Below are 18230 nucleotides of genomic sequence, written 5' to 3'. Positions count from 1 at the left end.
TTAAATGAATAAATTAATAGTAACAGTTATTATTTTAAAGCACTGAAAATTCTGTTATCCTTCAAGATATTATCATCATCACTCACCTCCTGACTGTCTTTATTTCAAAAATGGTAGGAGATGCAGGTCTACTTGTCCTGCTCCTTCTTATTCAATTGTCCCCTATGCCAAAACTCAACAACGACCCGCACAATGACAGAACAGTGAGAGCGCGCCAATATGCGGAGCTCTGTACTCGCAAATCCCCGCAGGCTATCTCCCTTAGCCGGAACGCTGGCTAATTGTGAGCCGGTTCAGATGTGCCAGGAAATGGGTCGCCACAAGGTCACAAAGTAAAGCGCAAATGTGGAGTAATATGCTGCACCTCAACAAAGGTCAATGTATATAGAGTGCGTCATCTATTGGGAAAACGCCAGAATTGCGGGGAAAAAACGTTAACAAGGTTTATTAATATAATTTCATCAAGTTCTGCGGGCCGGATTAAAAAGCTTAACGGGCCGCATATGGCCCGCGGGCCGTAGTTTGCCCATGCCTGATTTAGAAGAATGAGGAAGAGATGTCTCATCGAAATCTATTGAATACTGAAAAGACTAGATAGAGTGAATATACAGAAGTTATTTCCTATAGTTGGGGTGTCTTGGACCAGGGGACATAGCTTCAGAATAGAGGGACATCCATTTAGGGCAGAGCTGAGAGAGTATTTCTTTACCCATAGGATAGTGAATCTGTGAAATTCATTGCCACAAATGGTTGTGGAGGCCAAGTCATTGAGTATATTTGAAGCAAAGGTTGATCGGTTTTTGATTAGTCAGGGGTCAAAGGTTATGTGGAGAATCCAGGAGAGTGGAGTTGAGATGAATATTAGATCAACCATGGTGGAGTAGACTCAATGTGTCGAATCGCCTAATTCTCAAGATTCAAGATTGTTTAATGTCATTTCCTATACACAGGTGTAATGGAGAACAAAACAACTGTTACTCCAGATCCAACAAATAAATCACAAAAGATAAAGAATATAGTTATACTTAAGAAATACAATAAATATAAGTACAGAGTTATCTGTATCTGGACAGTTATCTGGACTTTTGGTTAATTAGGACAGCCGCTTCCTTGGGACAAATCTTAAAGAACAAAAACTAATCATGAAAATTGCCAGGAATTCCTCATCTTACTTGGGACACCATGCAACTTATTTGGGACAGGCAACTGTTGCCGAACAGATTCTATCTGCCTACTCCCAACAACTAGGGCCATAGCCCTCCATATTTCTGTTGTCCATGTACCTATTCAAACTTCTATTAAATGTTTAAATCGAGCTCACGTGGATCACTTGTGCTAGCAACCCATTCCACACTCACATAACCCTCTAAGTGATAGTCTCCCTTCATGTTCCACTTAAATTTCTCATCTTTCACCCTCTGGTTGTAGTCCCACCCAACCTTACCCAATTTTCTATACTCGATATATTGATTTCTGAAGGCCAAAGTGTCAATAGCTTTCTTTACAACTCTATCTACCTGTGATACAACCTTCAATGGGATTATGGTCCTGTATTCCCAGATCCTTTTGTTCTACCACACTCCTCACTATGTAAGACCTAGTAGGTCCTACCGAAGTGTCCTCTTTCAATCCACAAAAGATTGTTCCACTAATAGCAGCAGCGTAAAGGCAGAAGGAAGTTCGGTTTCCAGGAGGTCACAATTACAAAGGTGAATTCAAGAGGATAGCTACTCACGGAAATGCTGATGGATTGTCCCATTTTCCCTTTGAAACATTTTACAAAAAGGGACACTCCTCTTGATCTATCCTCCCTAATGTAAATCGAAAGTCTCCCTATTACGGCAGAGATGATCCAAAGAGAAACCTGAAAAGACCCAAAACTGTATCAGGTCGACCTGGCAACCCAGAATGGCTGGAATGTGCAGCAGAAGCTTCTGTTCCACCATTTTTAGCCTTGCCCGAGGGAATTTGCCCTTGACTGTGTGGGGGTCGAGAACCGTTGTACCTTCCAAGCTGAGAGCTAAAGTGTTGGAGGAGCCTCAGTAGATCAGCAGATCGAGCAGCTTGCCCTGTTTGGGATGCCAACACATCAAAATAAAGGTATTCAGAGCTGTCAGGACCAAATCCTGCAGTCCAAGAGTCCACTCCTACAACCAACACAGAGCAGACCGCAGAACCTAATATTGTTTCACATCCAAAAGTCTCACCTGCCAAGCAGAGTGGCCTCTCTAGTCAGGAAAGATGTTATCTCACAAGAGTAAGAAATCTTCCACAGCCTTTAGGCCTGAAAGGGATAATTTAAAATTTATTATACTGTGGATGTCCTGAAAGTATAGTGTATATAGTTGAGTCAATATAATTCTATATTGAATTGGATTTTACAGCTAAGCAGGACAGGGTGTTGTATATTTAATATTTCAGCAATATTTTAATGATATTGTAAATTTATTGTTTAAGCATTCTTTGTTCTTTACATAATTCATTATGGGTTATATGTGAAGGTATATGAATGGCATACGTCATTACACCACTATGTCAAAAGTGTCCACCTTACTAAAGAAAAACTAAACATATATGAATTATCCCCGGCTCGGTGTTTCTCAAAGTACATTTATTATCAAAGAATGCAAAATTTTCCATTACGTAACAGGGATCCTTATCAATTAGGATAACGTGCTGAGGACTCCCATTGACAATTGATGAATTTTAGAAAATAAAACCAGCTTATGACATACTCTAAGACCAGTTTTCCTCTCAGCCCCAATCTCCTGCCTTCTTCCCATATCCCTTCATGCCCTGACCAATCAAGAATCTATCAACCTTTGTCTTAAATATACATAAAGACAGCCTCCATAGCTGCCTGTAGCAAAGAATTCCACAGATTCACCACTCTCTGGCTAAAGAAATTCAACCTCACCTCCATTCTAAAAGGACACCCCTCTGTTCTGAGGCTGTGTCCTCTGGTCTTAGACTCTCCCACCATAAGGAAACATCCTCTGCACATCCACTCTATCAAGGCCTTTCACCATTTGATAGGTTTCAATGAGGTCATCCCTCGTTCTACTGAATTCCATTGAATACTGGCTCAGTGCCATGAAATGCTCTTTGTAAGCCATTCAATCCTAAAAACATTTTCGTGACCTTCCTTTGAACCCTCTCCAGTACATCCTTTCTTGAATAAGGGGCCCAAAACTGCTCACAATACATCAGGTGAGGTATCACCAGTGCTTTATAAAGTCTTAAAGTTACACCCCTGCTATGAATGGCTTGCTATGAATAAATCAGAAGGACCAGCGAGTACAAGCGCATATCGAGTTGAAAGCAGCATCACACATAGACAGGGCAATGAATAAGGCTGGGCTCTGTCAGTCAGGGCACATAGAGTTTTACACGTTGTAGGTGAGGCCTACAACTTTAAAACTTGGATTAGTGTTCAGTTTTGGTCAATGTGCTATTGGAAATACAGTATGTAGTTTATTTGCAAGGATGTTGTTAGAATTAATGGCCTGAATTATAGAGGCTAGGTTAATTGGCCTGGCCAGGACTTCATTTCTTAGAGCACTGAAGATTGAGTGGTGATCTTGTAGAGGTGTATAAAATGGAAATGACTCAGAAAATGTGTAGCTTCTGGGAATTCTCCATGATCCATGAACATCAAATGTTTGTGGAGCAGCACAGCGGACTCTCCCCAGTCTCCACTCATGAAGATCGAGAGGGGCATAAATTCGACTGGGCATCAGTGGAAGTCGTGGTACAAGCAAACACACAGCATGCAAGAGAATTCCTGGAAGGGTGGTTTCCCTTGAGCAATTCTGCAAACAGACACGTAGACCTCAATTCTGTTTATGAGCCAATACGGGCAAAATTCCAGATCACAATGCAGAGTTCACCATACAACCAATCAGCAACGAGACCCCCTTCCTACGTCACAATTGGGTTTCCATAATGATCACTAATCAGCTGATTGATAAATATATAAAGGTCAAGCATTCAGAGGACACACTACAAATGAATAGCATGCTAATGATGTCTCCTTGTATGGTGATAAAATGTTTGCAAATAGATTGCCAAGATTGGAGAACGACTCAACCCAACCAGGTGAATAAAATCATGAGGAGTATTAATATGCTGAGTGTACTGTCTTTTTATCCAGATTTGGAAAATCAAGATTTAAGATAAGACGAGATGTAAGAAGACAGCTTCTTTTCCCAGACACTGCTGGATAGATGGAAAGAACTGACTGAGTCAACACACGAACAACGTTTAATGTTTATACAGGTACATAGATAGGAAAGGTTGAGGTGAGGTTGGGTCAAACATGGGCAAATAATATTACTTTAGATGGGTATCTATGAGCATGGAGTTGGGCTGAATTGTCAGTTTCCATGATGTATGGTTCCAAGGGGATTGTCATTGAGAAGATTGTTCAACTAGATTGTTTTACAGAGGGCCAGCATAGAATCTATGAGTTGAGGGGTCTCCAGTGCAATAATGAATCCATGCCTCCAACTCGTGTTTTGGGTCAGGTGGGACCGTCACTGAATACTGAGAGTGGCTTGTTTCTTTTGTTTCCTGGTTGACATGAAATATCATGAACTTTGTACCTTTGATGACTTGCCATCTGTTTCTTCCCTAGTTTTGTTACAATTGATGCCATGACACTGCTCATGTGACATTGTTTGCTGTTACAAGTGCAGTCAACTTCTGCCTTTGACTACTCGTGTTGGCCACCATTTTGACTTGTTCCTCAATAGGATGACTTGCTTTCCTTGTAAGAAGGCTGGTTCAGTTCCACCGGTAGAATGACTTCCGCACTCCAGCAGATGACTTGGTTCCCCCAGTGCGACTTGTTTCCATTTTACTCTTCTTGGGGCTAAGAAAGCAGGGAAACTTCTTGTCCACTGGCCCATTTGTACAGCTTGAATCACAGGTTGATGGAATGATAAGGAAGGTGTGTGTCATGTTTGCCTTTATTAGTCAAGTCGCTGATTTCAAGTCAGGAAATTATGTTGAAACTTTATTAAACTCTGGTTAGACTGAATCTGGTATATGGCATGCAGTTCTGGAAGCCCCATTAGAAGAGGGATGTGCAAGTTTTGAATAGGGTGCAAAGGAGGTTTAGGCAGATGTTGCTTGGATTAGAGGACAGGTACGATAAAGAAAGATTGGACAAACTTGTTTTCTCTGGAGTAGCAGAGGCTGAGGGGAGATCTGATAGAAGTTCGTATATCAGATTATGAGAGGAACAGATGGAGCAGTGGGCGACTATCTTTCTCCAAGGTTGAAATGTTGAATACAAGAGGTCATGCTTTAAAGATGGAGGAAGTTCAAAGGATACTGTATTTGCAGGGCAAGTTTTTTTTTAAAAAACACCGAGTGGTGGGTCAGAGGGATGTGCAGTCAGGTGTGGTGGAGGTAGATAAAAATAGTGGCTTTAAAGAGACTTTTTCAAGGGCACAGGAGTGTGCAGAGAATGGAGGGGTAAAGAAAATGCATTGGCAGAAAAGAATAGGTTCTTGTGTTGTCCTGTTGTACCATGTTCTATGACCTTAGGAAGAGCCAATCACTGGAACCAACAAGATCAAAAACACTTAATTCAGCGATTCATTGCATGCAGATCAGGATCTTATCACAGAGATAATGTGTTGACATCACCTATCTTATCATCATTGTGCAAATAACAGAGAGAGAGAGAGAGAGAGAGAGAGAGAGAGAGAGTGAAGCATTACTCACTGTCCATCCCCCATTATCAGTCACCATGTCGCAGAAGACCTGAAGGATTTGCTGTGGCTTTCCATTGATATAGATATTATAAATGCCACTGATTGTGTCTCCATTGAGTAGGTGCTGAGTACAGTCCCAGGGGTAAGGATAGAGACGGCTTGCTGAAATACAGAAGAATGGTTTATAATAACCAGGATGTCAGCTGTTAAACTTTTCATCAACACCAGAGATGATTTACCAAGCAACCTATCCCTCAATTTGTATTTATATTTTTGATTTCATTCTTCTCAAGGGTGAGATTCAGCCCACAATGCATACGCCATGATAACAAATTAATCTAATCCCGCCAGCCTGCAAATGATCCATGTCCCTCCTTTCCTTATTCAACAGCAGGTCAAGGCAGCACAATAGTGTAACATTTAGCATAATGCCATTTCAGCACCAGTGACCCAGGTTCAATTCTCCGCTGCCTGAAGGTAAGGAGGTAGGTACTTTCTTCCCAAGACTGCATCAGTTTCCTCCAGGTGTCCCCATTTCTTCCCACGTTCCAAAGGCGTGCAGGTTGGTAGGTTCTTTGGTGAAATTGGGCAGTGCAGACTCATTGGGTTGGAAAGGTTGCTATGTTATATCACCAAATAAAACAAAATTCTATTGTATCTTCTCCCACCAGCACCCTGTTCTAAGTACCCACCATTCTGAGAGAAAAATAATCTGCTTTGCACATCTCCTTTAAACTTTTCCCCAACTTACTGCAGCTTTATGGAAAAGCTTTCTGTATGCCTCATATAATTTTCACTGAGGGGCCTCATTGAACACCCAAAGAGACTTAACCTACTTCACGGTAAGCATATCCTGAGAAGCTTGGAGAAGCCAATAAACACTCGATATTCTGCAGAAGCTGGAGATCTCCAACAACAAACACAAAATGCTGGAAGAACTCAGCAACGTATCAAATTTGATTTGGCTACATTTGAAGCATTATGTGCTGTTTTAGTAACCCCATTACAGGAAGAAAAGTGTGCAGAAGAGATTTACTAGGCTGTTAGACTATTAGCTATATGGATAGGTTAGGGAGAGGGTTGAGTTGTTTTTTCTGGAGGGGAGATCAAAAGGAAATTTGTGATATTATGGGAGACATATGGTAAATAGGGGCTTCTTCACAGGATGAAAATATCAAATCAAGAGGGGATGAGTTTGAGAGGCAATACATAGTTGAGAAGGGACTACACATGGCCTAATCTTGGGGAATTTTCACTGGGGGGAGCATTTTAGTAATAATTGATCATAATTCTCTAAGTTTCAACATAGTTATGGGGAGGGATAAGAATGATCCAGAACTTAAGCTCCTATATTAATAGGAGGCCGATTTCAATGTACAATGAAGAGGACATGGTGAAGGTCAATTGAGAGCAATGCACATCTACTTATTCACAGGAGACAGTCGAGCTCAGGGCCAACAAGCTCCAGTAAGTGTGAAAGCTAAGGATAGCAAGGTTAGGGAATGCTGGATGTAAAGGGGTATAGGGGGCTCCATAGTATTATAACGAATGGCATTGAAAGCACATGAGACTGATATGAAAGGACGATTACTAAAAATTGAGAGAGGGGAAACTATTTCTATTGTTCGTAGGAATGAAATTAGATATGTTTGTTAGACTCTTGAATTTGATGTTACAATGGGAGTTCTCTAGAATGTAGGGATGTGCATAACCGGGCAACAGCTTGTACCCTGAAGTATTTATTTTCCAACCACAGTCATGTGGTGTCAATAAATCTGAAATTACACGATTAAATTTCAGGTTGCAATCTCAGGACTGCTACCCGTGCCACGTGCTAGTGAGGCTAGAAATAGGAAGAGAATGCAGCTAAATACATGGCTAAGGAGTTGGTGCAGGAGGCAGGGTGTCATGTTTCTGGACAATTCGGCCTTGTTCCAGGGAAGGTGGGACCTGTTCCGACGGGACAGGTTGCGCCTGAACTGGAGGGTGACTAACATCTTTGTGGGAAGATTTGCTAGTGCTGCTCCAGGGGGTTTAAACAAGATTTGCAGGGGGAGGGGAACCAGAGTGTTAGAGCAGATAGTGAGGTGGAGGAGGATAAAGGTCATGTGAGAGCTGCAAGTACAGTGCATGGAGTAAAGCCAGATCGAGCATATAAAGAAGCTTTGAGGAAAAAGAAACAGAATAAAGGGTGTAAAGGTGGTAAGGTAGAAGGGCTAAAGTGTGTGTACTTCAAAGCAAGAATCATCAGGAACAAAGGTGATGAACTGAGAGCTTGGATACATACATGGAATTATGATGTAGTGGCCATTACAGAGACTTGGCTGAAACCAGGGCAGGAATGGATTCTCAATATTCCCAGATTTCAGTGCTTTAAAAGGGATAGGGAGGGGGGAAAAGGGGAAGAGGGGTGGCATTACTGCTCAGGGATACTATTACAGCTACAGAAATGTTAGATAATGTAGCAGGATCCTCTTTTGAGTCAGTATGGGTAGAAGTCAGGAACAGGAAGGGAGTAGTTACTCTATTGGGAGTATTCTATAGGCCCCCCTGGTAGCAGCAATACTGAGGAGCAGATTGGGAGGCAGATTTTGGAAAGGTGCAAAAATAACAGGGTTGTTATCATGGGTGACTTTAACTTCCCTAATATTGATTGGCACCTGATTAGTTCCAATGGTTTAGATGGGGTAGAGTTTGTTAAGTGAGTCCAGGACAAATTCCTGTCACGATATGTTGACAGGCCGACTAGGGGGAATGGCATACGAGATCTAGTATTAGGTAATGAACCAGGTCAGGTCACAGATCTCTCAGTGGGTGAGCATCTGGGGGACAGTGACCACTGCTCCTTGGCCTTTAACATTATCAGAGGAATTGAGACAGATTGACATTAGGAAAGAAACTGTGATGAGTAGACTGGTAGGACTGAAGGCTAATAAATCCCCGGGTCCAGATGGTCTGCATCCGAGGGTTCTAAAAGAGGTGGCTCAGGAAATTGCGGATGCATTGGTAATCATTTTCCAATGTTCCTTAGATTCAGGATCAGTTCCTGAAGATTGCAGAGTGGCTAATGTTATCCCACTTTTCAAGAAGGGAGGGAAGGAGAAAACGGAGAACTATCGCCCTGTTAGCCTAACGTCAGTCGTGAGGAAGATGCTTGAGTCCATTATTAAGGACGAAATAGTGGCACTTCTTGATGGCAGAAATAGGATTAGGCCGAGCCAGCATGGATTTACCAAGGGCAAATCATGCTTGACTAATCTGTTGGAGTTTTTTGAGGGTGTAACAAGGATGTTAGACGAGGGTAAGCCAGTGGATGTTGTGTACCTAGATTTTCAGAAGGCATTCGATAAGGTGCCACATAGGAGATTGGTGAGTAAAATCAGAGCTGATGGCATTGGGGGCAGGGTTTCAACATGGATAGAAAACTGGTTGGCAGATAGAAAGCAAAGGGTAGCAGTGAATGGGTGTTTCTCGGACTGGCTGGAGGTGACTAGTGGGGTACCACAGGGCTCTGTATTGGGACCACAGCTCTTTACGATTTATGTCAACAATTTAGATGAGGGCATTGAAAACTATATCAGCAAGTTTGCTGACGATACTAAACTGGGTGGCAGTGTGACATGCGAAGAGGACGTTAGGAGAATACAGGGAGACTTGGATAGGCTGGGTGAGTGGGCAGATACTTGGCAGATGTCATTCAATGTGAAGTTATCCACTTTGGAAGCAGGAACAAGAGGAAGAGTATTGTCTGAACTGTGTAGAGTTAGGTAAGGGAGAAATGCAAAGAGACCTAGGAGTCCTAGTTCACCAGTCAATGAAGGTGAATGAGCAAGTGTAACAGGCAGTGAAGAGGGCAAATGGAATGTTGGCCTTTGTTACAAGGGGAATTGAGTACAAGAGCAAGGATGTCCTTTTGCATTTGTACAGGGTCCTGGTGAGACCACACCTGGAATATTGTGTACAGTTTTGGTCTCCAGGTTTAAGGAAGGACATTCTGGCAATTGAGGAAGTGCAGCTTAGATTCACTAGGTTGATTCCTGGGATGGCAGGGCTGTCTTACGCAGAGAGATTGGAGAGATTGGGCTTGTACACACTGGAATTGAGGAGATTGAGAGGGGATCTGATTGAAACGTTTAAGATAATTAAAGGATTTGATAGGATTGAGGCAGGAAATATGTTCCAGATGTTGGGAGAGTCCAGTACCAGAGGGCATGGATTGAGAATAAGAGGTCAGTTATTTAAAACAGAGTTGAGGAAGAGCTTCTTCTCCCAGAGAGTTGTGGAGGTGTGGAATGCACTGCCTCGGAAGACGGTGGAGGCCAATTCTCTGGATGCTTTCAAGAAGGAGCTAGATAGATATCTGATGGATAGGGGAATCAAGGGATATGGGGACAAGGCAGGGACTGGGTACTGATAGTGAATGATCAGCCATGATCTCAGAATGGCGGTGCAGACTCGAGGGGCCGAATGGTCTACTTCTGCACTTATTGTCTATTGTCTAAAAGGATGGGATCAGACAGGACAGGAAAATTTTTAATTGGGAAAGGGCAGATTATGAGACCACAAGGCTAGAACTTGCGGGTGTGAATTGGGATGATGTTTTTGCAGGGACATGTACTATGGACATGTGGTCGATGTTTAGGGATCTCTTGCAGGATGTTAGGGATATATTTGTCCCGGTGAGGAAGATAAAGAATGGTAGGGTGAAAGAACCATGGATGACAAGTGAGGTGGAGAATCTAGTCAGATGAAAGAAGGCAGCACACGTGAAGTTTAGGAAGCAAGAATCAGATGGGGCTATTGAGGAATACAGGATAGCAAGAAAGGAGCTTAAGAAGGGGCTGAGGAGAGCAAGAAGGGGGCATGAGAAGGCCTTGGCGAGTAGGGTAAAGGAAAACCCCAAGGCATTCTTCAATTATGTGAAGAACAAAAGGATGACAGGAGTGAAGTTAGGACCAATTAGACATAAATGTGGGAAGATGTGCCTGGAGGCTGTGGAAGTGAGCGAGGTCCTCAATGAATACTTCTCTTCGGTATTCACCAATGAGAGGGAGATGGTGAGGTTGATGTTCTAGAGCATGTTGGAGTTGTTAAAATACATTAGGATGGATAAGTCCCCAGGGCCTGATGGAATATTCCCCAGGCTGCTGCACAAGGTGAGGGAAGAGATTGCTGAGCCTCTGGCTAGGATCTTTATGTCCTCGTTGTCCACAGGAGTGGTACTGGAGGATTGGAGGGAGACAAATGTTGTCCCCTTGTTCAAAAAAGGTAGAAGGGATAGTCCGGGTAATTATAGACCAGTGAGCCTTGCACCTGTGGTGGGAAAGCTGTTGGAAAAGATTCTTAGGGATAGAATCTATGGGCATTTAGAGAATCATGGTCTGATCAGGGACAGTCAACATGGCAGATTGTGTCTAACAAGCCTGATAGAGTTCTTTGAGGTGGTGACCAGGCATATAGATGAGGGTAGTGCAGTGGATGTGATCTACATGGATTTTAGTAAGGCATTTGACAAGGTACCACATGGTAGGCTTATTCATCAAGTCAGAAGGCATGGGATCCAGGGAAGTTTGGCCAGGTGGATTCAGAATTGGCTTGCCTGCAGAAGGCAGAGGGACGTGGTGGAGGGAGTACATTCAGATTGGAGGGTTGTGACTAGTGGTATCCCACAAGGATCTGTTCTGGGACCTCTACTTTTTGTGATTTTTATTAACGACCTGGATGTGGGGGTGGAAGGGTGGGTTGGCAAGTTGACACAAAGGTTGGAGGTGTTGTGGATAGTGTAGAGGATTGTCGGAGATTGCAGAGAGACATTGATAGGATTCAGAAGTGGGTTGAGAAGTGGCAGATGGTGTTCAACCCAGAGAAGTGTGAGGTGGTACACTTTGGAAAAACAAACTCCAAGGCAGAGTACAAAGTAAATGGCAGGATACTTGGTAGTGTGGAGGAACAGAGGGACCTAGGGGTACATGTCCACAAATCCCTGAAAGTTGCCTCACAGGTAGATAGGGTAGTTAAGAAAGCTTATGGAGTGTTAGCTTTCATTAGTCAAGGGATAGAGTTTAAGAGTCGCAGGGTAATGATGCAGCTCTATAAAACTCTGGTTAGGCCACACGGAGTACTGTGTCCAGTTCTGGTCGCCTCACTATAGGAAGGATGTGGAAGCATTGGAAAGGGTACAGAGGAGATTTACCAGGATGCTGCCTGGTTTAGAGAGTATGCATTATGATCAGAGATTAAGGGGGTTAGGGCTTTACTCTCTGGAGAGGAGGAGGATGAGAGAAAACATGATAGAGGTATACAAGATATTAAGAGGAATATACAGAGTGGACAGCCAGTGCCTCTTCTCCAGGGCACCACTGCTCAATACAAGAGGACATGACTTTGAGGTAAGGGGAGGGAAGTTCAAGGGGGATATTAGAGGAAGGTTTTTTACTCAGACTGGTTGGTGCATGGAATGCACTGCCTGAGTCAGTGGTGGAGGCAGATACACTAGTGAAATTTAAGAGACTACTAGACTGGTATATGGAGGAATTTAATGTGGAGGGTTATATGGGAGGCAGGGTTTGAGGGTCGGCACAACATTGTGGGCTGAATGGCCTGTACTGTGCTGTATTGTTCTTTGTTTCAGTAGCCACAGTACCTCAATATTGGGTAGATAACAGTGTCTTAGGATCCTCCTACCTGTGGTGAACACAATCTCATCTGGTAAACTGAGTAGAGTATCATGCGCAGACTGAAGTCTCAGTGTGTACTCAGTGGCTTCCAGCAAGCCCTCCAGTTGTATCCAAGTATCCTCTGCTTCCAAGATCAGTTCCTATAAGGGTGCGATTGGAAAGTTGCAGTAAGTTACATACTATTGCATCCATCCCCAACCTAACAGAGTCCTCGGGCACGCATCACTCATCTTCATAAGTGCCTCATTTGAGAGCCATGTACAGAAAGTAATATCATGAAAGCAAAGCCATTCAGAAGTGGTGAGTAGAACCATTTTTTTCCCATAGGGTGGAGGAAGTGGACACGTACATAACTTGAGCACTCTTACCAATATATAAAATCACCATCGTTGCACAAATAGTTTTATATAGACCTTCTTCTGGACTTAATGAAGGGCAAGATGAATGTTCTAACTCAAACTTCGACTGCCCAATTCCCTCCACATGTGCTGCTTGGTTTAGTAATGGGAGACAATGAGTGTTACCTTTGTGACTGGAAGCCTCTGATGAATGATACTTTGGTACTGAGACCCTGAATGTTTATTATGTACAATAACTATGTGGATGTGAATTGTGAGGGAGGGGAAGCAGTGGGAGGAGTGTGTGGCTAATGGGAGAGTTGAGGAAAGGAACAGGGTGATGGGGCGGGCGTGTGTGTGGAAAGAACTTGGTAGATGGGGACAGAGGAGGGACTTGAAGCTGGAGAATTGAATGTTCATGCCATTTGATTATAGACTACCAGGCAGAACATGAGGTGCTTTCCCTCTGACTTGTGTTTCACCTCACCCTGGCAGTGGAACAGTCCAAGGAGAGATAGATCAGGCTAGTGTGGGAGTGGGGAGGGGAATTAAAATAGCGGACACCCAGGAGTTCCAGGCAGCCACGGCGAATGGACCAAGGGTGCTCAGCGAAAACTTCACCCAGTTTGTGACCAGTGTGACAAGATATGAAGGATTATTCTAAAGTGGACTGTTCCTTTAAAAAGAGAGAGAGGGAGTGAACATTGTGTGGGCTATTTCAGCAACGGAGAGAAAGTCTGTGAGTTGCCTTGGAAACTGAAAGGCGGAGCTATATGATGGATAGTTAGTGTTCTGCGCTTGTGATAGATATACAAGGTCAGTTGGATTTATGATCAGACACAGGTGAGCTTTGCCCACGACAAGGGTGGGGTTTTTGCTCACAGTGTGGACGAACGAGCGACTGGTGGGGAGCTATCAGCATGTTTAACCCTGGCCTGGGTTGATAACTCCACCACAGAAGACGGTCCTCTTTTTGTGGTCACAAGTTGGTGACTTTGATATGTTTTGGGAGCAGGAGGACAACGTGGAGGATCAATGGCATCAGCATTGGGAAGACAAACCATATCTCCCTCTCCCTCTCTCCAACTGTACTCAATTCAAATTCCAGAACTGAACTGACTGCTTACCATACTGTATCATCTAATCTCCTGAGCTGGGAGAAGCTTGGGAACTTTATTTACTCACTTATATACGCATATACTTTGCTAACCTGTTTACTTTATCTTGTTTTATATTACTTTATCACGTAGTTACTAATAAAATAGTGTTTATAACGGAAGACTCAGACTCCAGGTGTGTCCATTTCTGCTGGTCCTTTTTAACCTGTTATGGGGTACAAAACACCAGTCTCATTGAAGTAGATTGGACCACATCAAAAGCACTGTTTGTGATGAACAGGGCCAGAGGATTCACTGCTTCAGCTGGAAGAAGTGTTTAGGGTCTGAGATGCTGGTGAGGGAGAAGTTTACATGGTGGGACGAAGGGCCGGTAATGTGCTGTAGATTTCTATGTTCAACGTGTAAGGAGTTTGTGTGTTCGCTCCAGGACCTCATGGGTTTCTTCTGGGTGCTCCTGTTTCCTCTCACATTCCAAGGACGTACTATTTAGTTGGTTAATTTGTCACGTGGGTATAATTGGGCACAGTGAACTCATTCAGCTAAAAGGCTGTTACCGTGCTGCAAGATATTAAGAACATGTGATGGTAATAGAAACCGAGAGAAAGAATCGTGTCCTTACGAGTGATAAGGTGGGAGGAGGTGTTCAAGGAAGTCAGTGGGCTTGTAACAGATGTTGGTGGATAATCTGTCTCCTGAGAAAGATCAAGAAACGGGAGAGAGATGGCAGAGATGGTCCAGGTGGAATATTGCTTTAATTTAATCAAGATTAGTTGAGTAAGGGGGAGGTATGGTACAGCTTCAAAACATTGGTCAAGTCACAGCTGGAAAGCAGTGTGCAGTTCTGGTCACCACACCGTGGGATATGATTGCACAGGAGAGAGTGCAGAGGGGATTCAGCAAGAATGAGGCGAGACTGGAGAGGTTGGAGCTCCATAAGATCAGTTTGTTCCATGGAACTCAGGTCAGTGTGGGGCCTGTCTGAGGTATTACCTGTGAAGTTGGTGTCAGGTCAGTCAACATCTGAGAGGTCAGCATGGGGCAATCTACGTGTGTCTTGGTGTGAGTACCGGCAGTGGATTCTGCTGAACAAGGGAAGTGATTTTTCCTGGATGGTTGGATATTGAGGGAATGTTCCCACTCTTCACATCACACTTTGTCTCCTGCTCTAAAACTTTGGCAGGGTGTCTCTACTCCTTTTGATTCACCTCACACCAAGATGTAGAAGCTCAGTGGTGGGGATGTATATGGATGGAGGTTATAGAACCATTGCCCCGTTGCTGATCTGTTTCTAAGTTTGTGTTGTGGAGTACGTGCTGCCCAGGCCTACCTTCTGTTGCCCACTGCTGTCCTCATATACCAGGACATACTTCTCAATCTGAGCCTCGGGGGCCTGCCAGGAAATTCGTGCACTCTTCTGGCTCACGTCACTGGCCGTCAGGTTCTTTGGGGAATCTAGAACTGCAATAGAGAAAGTCTTAGTCAGCAATTGTCTCCTCAGACCAGTTAACAGGGAAGGGAAGCCAAGACTCTCACTAGATAGGTACTGACTGTCTCACAATGGTTATCAAACCCCGTCGTCATTGTTGTTATGTGTCATCCAAGCTCCTCTTCACTGGCGTGCTGCCAACAATTAAGTTCTCTCCATGTTAATTCCTCTCCGTATCCAGCTGCACTTCTTCCTATCTGAATAGAATTCCTGAAATACCTGTTAAGTTTTTTAACTCCAAAAACAAATTGAAAGAAAAAGCCAGAGTTGGTGATAACTTGTGTATGTTTAGTTTTTACTTAGCGAGGTGTGCATTGATGACGCGGTAGTGTAATGGCGTATGTCATTCACATACTTTTACATATAACCCGTAAGGAATTATGTAAACAAGGAATGCTGAAACAAACAATATATTTACAATATTATTCAAATATTACATACACCATACTCCTCTTTGCCTAGCTATAAACTCTAACTCAATATAGAATGCATCTCAACTCAAATATGCAACATATTACTCTCTAGTTATCTAATATAACTATCGCTATCTATTTCTTTACACACACACACACACACACAAAATATGATGTAATACTACTACTGCTACTATATAGACAGCCACAGCATAGTAAATTTTAAATTTACTAAATTTTAGTAAATTTAAATTCAGGCCTAAAGATTTATTTGCTTTGGAGGATTTCTTACTCTTGTGGGTTAATGGCTTTCCTGACCAGGGAGTTGAGATTTGTGGTTCTGAGTCCTCATGCTAGTTGTAGGAATTGACTCTGGGACTACAGGAAGAGGTATTGATAGCTCTGGACACCTTTCTTCCCAAACAGTGCATTGCAAACTGCTCAACCTGCTGATCTGTCAACGTGCCAAGGCTATCAGACGAAGCTGTGAGCCAACGCTTTAATTTTGACCATGCCTAGAAGACTGGCACGTATAGTGGCTCTTCCAACACTTTGGCTCTCAGCTTGGAAGGTACAACAGCTCTCAATCCCCACGTAAGGCAACCCCTGTCAAGGGCAACATCATTCTGGCACAGCTAAAAGTGGGGAAACTGGGGTTTCTAATGCACATTCCAGCCATTTTGAGTTGCCATGTAGACCTAAGACAGTGGGGAGCCTTTTCTGGTTTCCTTTGAATCATCTCGGCCGTAATAGGGAGACTTTCAAATTGCATTGGAGAGAATACCTCAAGGGGATTGACTTCTTTTGTAATTTTTTTCAGGTATTTCCTTTTCTAAGGGTAAACAGGACAACCTATTAGCATTTCCATGATTAGTTGTCCTCTTGAATTCGATGTTGTAATTGTGTCCTCCAAGAAACAGAGCCCATCTCTGCATTTGTGCTGCTGTTGTTAGTGGAACACCCTTCAGTAGATTGAAAATGGACTCTAGTGGTTGATGATCAGTAACGAGGGTAAAATCTCTCCCATACAAGTACTGGTTGAAATGATCTGCACCCACACCATACTCAAGGCCTCTCTGTCAATCTTCGCATAATCTTTGCAGTGCTAATGCAATTCAAAGTCCTTTCACTTCCATCACTCACAACATGTGATATGGCTGCACCTATCCCATTGGGCAAGGTGTCACAGGCAAGCTTCATTAGACAATGCTGATCATAATTATTGAGTACAGTGTCTGATGTCACCATTTCCTTCACCTTTTGCAAAGGCTCCTCACGCTGCTCCTCATTCACATTGTCCACTGCCACTTATTCCAAATCTGTAACAATGAGTTCAAGGGGTGGACCACAGTAGCCAGGTTCGTCAAGAATCCGTTACAGTAATTGAGAAATCCAAAAAAGGACCACAACTCTGACACATCCTTTGGCCTTGGGCATCCACCACTGCTAAAATTTTCTCGGCACACTTGTGTATCAATGGTGTGACCACAGTAGGAATGCTTTGTTTAAAGAATTCATATTTGTTGCATTGTGCTCTGAGCTCATAATCTTCTAATCTTTTTAACATTGTCTTGAGATGTTGCCTGTCATCCTCATCAGTAGCAATGATGTCATTCAGGTAACACTGAGTGCCTGGGCAGCCTTGCAGTTCCTGGTCCAAAGCTTTCTGCCAGAGTGTGGGTGCAGATGCTTCTCCAAAAATAAGCCAATTGTAGTGATAAAGCCCCTTGTGTGTGTTTATGGTCAGAAACACTTTGGACCCTTCTTCCATCTCCATCTGTAGGTAGGCCTCAGCTGTGTCCACTTTGCTGAAGTGTTTCCCTCCAGAAAGGATTGCAAAGATATCCTCTATCCTGGGCAGAGAGTCTCGATCTACTTTCAGTACTGGGTTAATGGTGACCTTAAAATCAGATCCTGACAGCCCCATTCTTCTTGGCTACTGGAACATCTGGTGTTGACCTTGGGCTCTAATCAATCTTGGAAAGAATTCCTTCAGACCTCCATTCAATCTCATTCACTGGCTACTTTACCATGGATGGTATAAGAAACCAGACAGGGTTTGTAAAACTTGGGTGTGGCGTTTTCATTTAAGACAATTTTACCCTCGATTTGCTTGAGTTTTCCAAATGACATACTTAAGCACCGCTGTGCCATTATCCAGTACCTTTCTTAATTGGCTTTGAGTTGACTGGATTTGCAGAGCATGTGATATGCAAATGGTGGATGGATCTCTAATCAAGCTGCAGTTGTCTCAGCCAATCACAGTCCCACAATACTAGCCCTCCTATTTTACCATATACACACCCAATGTAGGTTGTTGTTTGTTGTGTTTCACTGTTACGAATGTCACTCCCACACAAATTACTTTTTCAAATCAAAGTACATTCAAAGAATGTATAAATTACTCACCTTGAGATTTGGCAGCCACAGGTATTTTTTGGATATCTGCATGCTTCAGTTCAGTATTTAAATACC

The 18230-nt window shown here is 43.2% G+C and overlaps 1 protein-coding gene across 1 annotated transcript in view; it reads right to left on the bottom strand.

The window, feature by feature from the left end:
• tnr (tenascin R (restrictin, janusin)) overlaps nucleotides 1–18230 on the bottom strand; it is a 167825-nt gene that overhangs the window by 48442 nt on the left and 101153 nt on the right. Inside the window, exons 13-15 of the mRNA XM_059983537.1 lie at nucleotides 15184–15314; nucleotides 12408–12540; nucleotides 5734–5885 (exon numbers count right to left, since the gene is read on the bottom strand). Of these exons, the coding sequence (XP_059839520.1) occupies nucleotides 5734–5885; nucleotides 12408–12540; nucleotides 15184–15314 (416 nt within the window). The remainder of the gene's footprint in view (nucleotides 1–5733; nucleotides 5886–12407; nucleotides 12541–15183; nucleotides 15315–18230) is intronic.

The sequence above is a fragment of the Hypanus sabinus genome, chromosome 11 (genome assembly GCF_030144855.1).
Source record: "Hypanus sabinus isolate sHypSab1 chromosome 11, sHypSab1.hap1, whole genome shotgun sequence".
NCBI classification, from domain to species: domain Eukaryota; kingdom Metazoa; phylum Chordata; class Chondrichthyes; order Myliobatiformes; family Dasyatidae; genus Hypanus; species Hypanus sabinus.
Note: the sequence above shows the minus strand (reverse complement) of the source record. Positions and strands in the feature narration are given on the sequence as shown.